We start from the raw sequence: 7,252 nt of genomic DNA, 5'->3' as shown, positions 1-7,252 counted from the left end.
TACTGCAAGTAAAAAAATGAATACATAACATACAATAAGAACATATAATATAGAGCGAGACAATTATATAAATGTATGACATATAATTTTAATTGATAAAAAAAAAAACTTATTAGTTCACCTATATAAACTCAATATTATTTAGTTATAACAATTCATTTGCATCCACCTGACATGTGAACAAAAGAAAACCTCTCATCTGAACAATGAAAAATATTCAAATAAATTATCAATACATATATCATCACCGTATTCATATATTTTTTTATCTTATAAATTGCACATATATTATAGAGAGTAAAAAATATATATATAAATTGTTCACTTGTCAATATTTTAAATTTCATTAACTATAACTTGTGTTACCTAAACTAACTTTTAAATTTTTGTTATTTAATTTAAATATTAAAATGAGTTGTTGTTGTTTTAATATAAATTAAATATTATTAATAATTATTTAAAAAGTATATTACTCACCATCGAAAAATTCACTCTACTAGACCGTCTTTTTTTTTTTTAAAAAAAATAAATTATTGTATTTTTATTAATTAACTTTAAAAAAAATAATTAATGACTATATTAAAATGAATTGAATTTCATACGATAAATTGATGATTACATTACATAATTTCTTTTTATAAACAACATTAAATACTTACAACATATATGCATATATATCAATATAAGATCATGAATTCTTATACATAATAATTACATATAACTTAAATACTCGATGTAAACAAAATATAATTTCCTCTACACAAAAATTACCTTTTTTATGTATAGTTTCAATTCAATTCTATAAATTGTTAGGGATAAATAAAGAATAGTACTCGAACGAGGACAAATTGCAACCCGAAGTGAACTTTGGGGACCAATTTGGCAATTTACTCTCCTGCTCCAATAACCTCAACCTGGATCCTTGCAACAAATTCGGGTCCAACACACAGTCCGACGGAAGATCGTCCTTTACCTTCACGCCAAGTTCCATTTCACAAAACGATATCACTCAACAATGGCGGCAATAGCCGAATCATCGGAAGCAAATGTAAACTCACCGTCGCCGTCGTTACCACCAGAAAGAGTTAATCACGAAGACAAGTCAAATACCTGGGGAGAGGCTGTCCCATGGATCGACAATGCACTGCAACAGGCGCAGCTTGCCCGGAAGACCGCAGAAGACACCTTCGAGAATGCAATTGTGGTGACCAAATCTCGTCTCAATCGGATTTTAACTACTTCTTCTGCGCACTTCAATCAAACACTTGTAAGTTCCATTATTATTGCTTTATATGTATGCTTTATGCCTACTTCATGTCACATTAGAAATTATATGACTTCTCAGTGCAAGTGTTTATTGTATGTATTTGCTTCCAAATTAGCAGTTTGACCTTGTAGCTCCATATCAACTTAATTACAAGTACAATTCGCTCCATTGCTGCAATTTTCAGTTTAAATGCTTTAAGCTACATTGGGAGATTCATTTTCCATGGTTTTTTCGATATTAAAGTTGATGAGATATGATAATTGTACTGGGTAGGATAATATTTATATTCACAACAGTCTCTGCGTTTTGATTGAAGTAAGTGATATGTAAAGATGTGTGATGTTTGTAAGTGAGGGTAGATTTGCTAATCAGAAGGAAGCATTAACTCCTCTTTGGTGGCTATATTTTCCCAACACTTAAAAGTAAATAACTGGAAATTTGTTGCACAAGTTACCAAAACACAACTATCTCAATCCAATTCTTGAAATTGGAGAACCATAGATGTGCATCTATTTTTGATGAATTAAGACCTGAGAACCGGAGCATTGTTGCTGAGATTATTGAAGTTTGTCCTATTTATAAATCATAGGAATTAATAGTATTTAACTACCACATCTTAGTTTGTCAATGTCCAACACCACTATCCCCATTTGGCTCACATCTAATGAAAGAAACAGAAAAATGTTTCAAAATTGAGAGAGATGTAGAAATCACTAAGCGATCCCTTTTATTCCACTTGCGTTTTAGGCCTAAAGAGAGAAAAATGTGTTATTTGGATTGTTGGCAGATTGAGATGATTGTGGATGGCTAGGGTTGAATCGTATAGACAGCTTATACAGTACTTTGAGCACTGACTTGGTCAATAATTTCGGTTCATGGAAAAATAATGAGCTCTTAAGGAAACCAAAACTGCAATGATATATTTTCGTTATTCAACAATTACTGAGATTGTTGGGTTGTTTTTAGTTCTTGGTGTTCTCTACAGTATTATGGATTTTGGGAGGAATTAAGCCTCATCTGCTTTAGATGCCGGATGACATGCTGCACGTTTGAATGAGAAGATTATACTATCCCTATCATCTTTGCTTTTGTTTCCCTTCTATCAGATCTCTTCCCACCATGGTGGAGTATTTGTCTTGTATTGCATAAAAACTGGAGCAGATGATGCATGATACAACCCTATTGTGTGTTTCCGAGACCTATTATTCCTAGGAAAACCCCTTACTTATGCTAACCTCAAATAAGATGGTTTCTTTTAAGTAATGATTACGTGTTATTCTTTTGGTCATTGCATAAGTTACTTAAATTTGGGCATGCTGGTTGCAGGATACCTTGCAAGATTTGAAGTCTGAATATAGTGTATATGAGGACTTGGCTTTTGGGAAGATCAAAGGTTAGTTCTTACCATTCATCCAATTGTTATGTTGTGTTTTAATTTCTCTCCATAGCCTTAGCTTTGATCAATGGAGAATATGTTGCAGAGGGTCTTCTTCTTGCTGCTTCACACCCCCTAGCAACTACTGGAGCTGTTCTTGGTGTTGGAGTCTTGGTTCTGAAACGTAAGTCTATTCAAGTCTTTAGGTGCTGAATGATATTTCTGGGATGGACACATGTGGTTTGACATAGTCAAAGACTCAAAGTGTTATCTACTTAATTCTCATTCCCTTTGGGTCCCACACGATAAAGGACTCAAAGGGTGTTTTATTGTGCATTTTGGATCATTTTAGCCTAGCTTTAGTTGTCTATTATCATCTTGCTTGGATTGGACTTTTCTTAGTTGAGTATCATAGGTATGTATACAATATATCATTACATAATTTAATTAACCTCCCTTGTACTTTGTTAAAACTAGAGAGACCTCTTATTTGGTTTATGATGACATGCTGCAGCATTGGGCTTCAAATAGTTGGTACAAAAGTCTGCCCTTTTGTCATAAGGTTTGTTCTTTGATGTGCCAAAGTTGCTGATACATCAGGTCTTCTACTGGCAGTTGAGGTTTATTGCAACAATTTCATTTGGAACAACGTGTCAAAAATAAGGAGAACTTGCAAAAAATTGTGTTTTCTTGATGTCTACCTTGTGCCCTTTATTTTTATTTATTAGTTGTCACATTTTATAGCATGGGCAGATCAGCAAGAAGTGTCAAGCTAATCGTCTTGTTAATACTTGGCCTTCTTTGTGGAAACTGAGGCAAGGTAAATGCAATTATTGGAAAAACTTAACTTAGATCTATGTTATTATGCAGACTAAAAGAGAGGTTAAAGATCTAAGCTATTATGAAATAACTAGAATGGAGGTCAATGTATTGTATCCTTCTTGTACATAAGACTCATGTGTGTCCGACCTGTTTGGTCCTTCGTCTTCCTGTTTGCCTGAGTGATCCTTACTCTTGCAGGGCCAAGGCGTTTTTTGTACTACAGTGCTATGCGGCTTTTTGTGCGTGAAGAGGTAACTACCAGTGCTTCATGGTGTTCTCCATGTGGCAGGAGTATATCTGAAATTCATTTAAGATCTTAGATTCGTTATATGCTTAGGAACCAGTGATAAAGAGGACAAATTGCTTATTCTATTTATATCAAGTGCGAGATATTTGATATAGCTAGTGTAATGCTGGAAATAATTGTTCATGGGTGTACCGTCTGATTAGAATAGCTTGAGTTCTTTTGACAAATTACCAAATAATACCAATAGCTGGTTGTATTGTTACAAATTGGAGGACATTAGATTCATAATATGCTTAGGAACCAGTGATAAAAGAGGACAAATTGTTTAATTCTTTATATATCGTGTGAGATTTTATGATTTGGCTTGTGTAACACTTGAAATTCTTGTTCATGAGTATACTGTCTGGTTAGAGTAACTTGAGTTCTTGTGACATTTACCAGTAGCAGGTTATTTTGTTACAAAATTTATCACATTAATAATGAATTTCTAATTTTTTATTATGGGAGCAGGCCTTGCTTTCTAGGGCAGATGCAAAAGTCAAAGAATTACAGAAGTCAATTGACCTTCTGAAGGCTGAAAGTGCGAAATTGGAGGTATGTCCTTTTCTTTCCCTGATTTAAGGTTATGATTTGTTAATTTTTTATATTTTTTCGGACGGATCCATTTTAACTGGTGCTGGGGGGGACAAATGGTTGTCAAGCTATAAAAGTTAGTGAGGATTGCCTATTTGATTAGTTCAATAAACTACATTACTTTGTAGACAAATCTATTCAAGAAGTGAAGTGAATCTTACTCTTAGCTTATCATTGCAGAATCAGGCAATACAAGCTGAAGGAGAGATGATACGGGGAAGGACAAAACTCAGGTTTGCATTTCCAGCTGCCTTGTTGTGAATACTTCATGACTAATATTTCTTAACAGGCTGGATTTTCTGTTCAATCTTAATGCTTTATACAGGCAGGCAGGCAAACAAATCCGTAGTGTCATACAGTCAGCACATAAGATAGAAAGGCAAGCTACAGGTTTGCAATCAACTCTCTGTTTATCCTTGTTCAAGGAAGTCCATAATCCTCATTTGTCATATGGACGAGACAGCTTAGTAAATCAATTTTTTTTTATAAGTGATATATTAGGTAGGAGCTTCTCTGATTAATATATGTTTTCTCTAGGTCTTCAAGATGTTCTTAAAGAGTTTCCCCGAAGAGAAGTTTCACTCTTCCGGTCACAAGTAAGTTCCCTACACTGCTCCTTTCTGAATATTAAATAGGCTCGTCTACTATTTCCTCGAGACCTTAAATTTGCTATGAAAAAAATAAGAGATGAAAACATATTTGCACTTGTTGAACTATGAATTTGAGATTTGGCCTTACAAGAAAATTAAAATGGGAAAGCATGACTGATTGAGCCAGTTAGTTGACTATTTCCTCATGTGACTTTGTATTGTAAATCCTACTTGCAATGTAAATTTGGTAGGAGACACAGGTTACAAGAAATTGGGAATTTAATCTTTTCATCCTCGAAAGCCAACTCTACTTCATTTTTTTTTCTTTTGATATTATAATCACCACCTGCCCATTCCTCTAATATAAATATGCTTATTGTTTATTAAACAATGTTGCAATATGTAGTAACTTTAAGAATTGAAATCAAGCATAATGTAATGCCTGTACAATCTTAACCTGACTTTGTTTTGGCTGCTTTGCCTATTTAACACATATGAACCACCTTTTTTTGGGGTAACTAACAACTTTTCCATTACCAAAATGAGAATTGCAGTGCTGAAAAACAACCTTACAACCGTACATAGAGCTACAGTATTAAGGTTACAACCAAAAACTTCTAGACATCGGACCTATTTATTAACTAGGATGGAAGTTCAAAGTTTGCAATTTCCTAGCTACCCTGGATTTCAAGTTCCTTCGAAAGTAAACTTTCTGAACTATCATCTTCACAATCACTATTTGCGTTGAAATATACATTGCAAGGAAGTAGGATTTGTTCCTCTCTTGCCACATGTAATTCACACCAGCAGCCAAGCACATTCTATAAATTTCAGATTGAGAGTAGAGAGAAATTCTGGAATGCACACTTTGGTACGTTTTGAGACGTGGCATGACTAACAAATAATTTCTCTATCATCTCACAGAACTCTGTTGCAGTTCAAAAATATTACTTTACAATTATTTGAACTAATATTCCTGTATGAACTTCTGTAAAAATAATATTAGAAAAATTTACTACAAAAATTGCCGAATTTGCTCCCGACTAGTGATGATAATACTTTGACCATGTGGTATCAGGTATGACGTTAGGCGTATTTCACTTATCTGATATGTGGTGGGGTTAAATTGTAATGAAGTTCAACTGATTAAGATTCAAATGATGTATTTTTAAGTGTTAGTTTTTAGAATTCAAAATGAGAGTTTCAATTTGGATATTTGCTCCTTATGTTAAATGATCCAAATCATTAACTTGCTATAGGAATGCTGTGATGTTATGGTGTATGTGGCCAAAGTCCGATTATATTAACTTTTACTTTTTTTCTTTTTAGAATAAATAAGTGGAAATTATCCATTTCCCACTTATTTACTCTAAAAAGAAAAAAGGTAAAAGTTGATAATTATCGGACTTTGGCCATATACACCATAATTTTTTGCCTTGCATCTTCTTGATGCCTTCTAATGAAATCTCCAGACTTCATTAAAAAAAAAGTGGAAACTATACCATCTTCTCTTGATGACATTGATTTCTGTCATCAGGTTTCCAACCTTGCTTCAGAGGCAAAAAAGGAAAGGAATGTTCTCACCAAGGAAGTTACAAAGATAAGCAATTATGGCATATCCATCTGACTGAACTGCACTCTTGTTTTATATGATCCAACACATGGTGGACGTCAGGCGCCAAATTCTGTTTCTCTGTCTCCTTTCACTTTACTTCCTTTTCCTTTTCATTTACGAAAGAGCATTCAGGAAGCTCTGGTTCTGGTCATTTTATAGTTCAAGTTATCAACTCTGACTTCACTGCACAGCCTTGAGAGTCGGGGATTCTGCTTGTTTTTTCTTTCAGTTCTGAATAAGTGATGGTTTGAGTGTTGAAGTTTTGAGGCATGGGTTTTTTACTGACTAGAGATCAGTGTTGCTTGAATCTAACCCCTGCTTTGTACAACTTCAGACCCTAATTTACAAGCAAAAAAAGAAAAACTTTTGTGACGACTATCATATTCCTGCTGTGTGCCATTAAATTCTAGCAGTGGCCAATTTGAACTACTAGTTATGCTGTTTGTACTGCAACCTGGTGGGCAAATTCAAAGTTAATACAGAAGTAACATTGCAGTGTTTTTTGATGGTTCATGTGCACCAATTGTTTAGCCTCCACAAGAAGAATGAAAGTGAAGTTAATAGTAGATGGAGATATTGCCGTGAAAATAACGATTCAGATATCTAGGTTTGGCCTGTTAGAAAATCTGATGATCATAATACTATGAGAATAAGCAATTAGTGTTAAAGTAAAACATGAAAAAATATACTATTATGCTAAAAG

At 33.9% G+C, this 7,252-nt stretch overlaps 1 protein-coding gene across 1 annotated transcript; it reads left to right on the top strand.

Annotated features, from left to right (window-relative positions):
- The first annotated feature begins 727 nt into the window (after positions 1–727).
- On the top strand, positions 728–6,930 carry LOC101267648 (RGS1-HXK1-interacting protein 1). The gene is made up of 9 exons (XM_004229731.5): positions 728–1,267; positions 2,594–2,660; positions 2,749–2,826; positions 3,663–3,715; positions 4,222–4,305; positions 4,525–4,577; positions 4,670–4,734; positions 4,882–4,940; positions 6,472–6,930. The coding sequence occupies exons 1-9, from the start codon at positions 1,016–1,018 to the stop codon at positions 6,559–6,561; spliced, it is 801 nt and encodes a 266-aa protein (XP_004229779.1). The 5' UTR covers positions 728–1,015; the 3' UTR covers positions 6,562–6,930.
- Positions 6,931–7,252: the final 322 nt, after the last annotated feature.

The sequence above is a fragment of the Solanum lycopersicum genome, chromosome 1, assembly GCF_036512215.1.
Source record: "Solanum lycopersicum chromosome 1, SLM_r2.1".
Lineage (NCBI taxonomy): Eukaryota > Viridiplantae > Streptophyta > Magnoliopsida > Solanales > Solanaceae > Solanum > Solanum lycopersicum.
The sequence above is the reverse complement of the archived record's forward strand: the minus strand, read 5'-3'. Positions and strand labels throughout refer to the sequence as shown.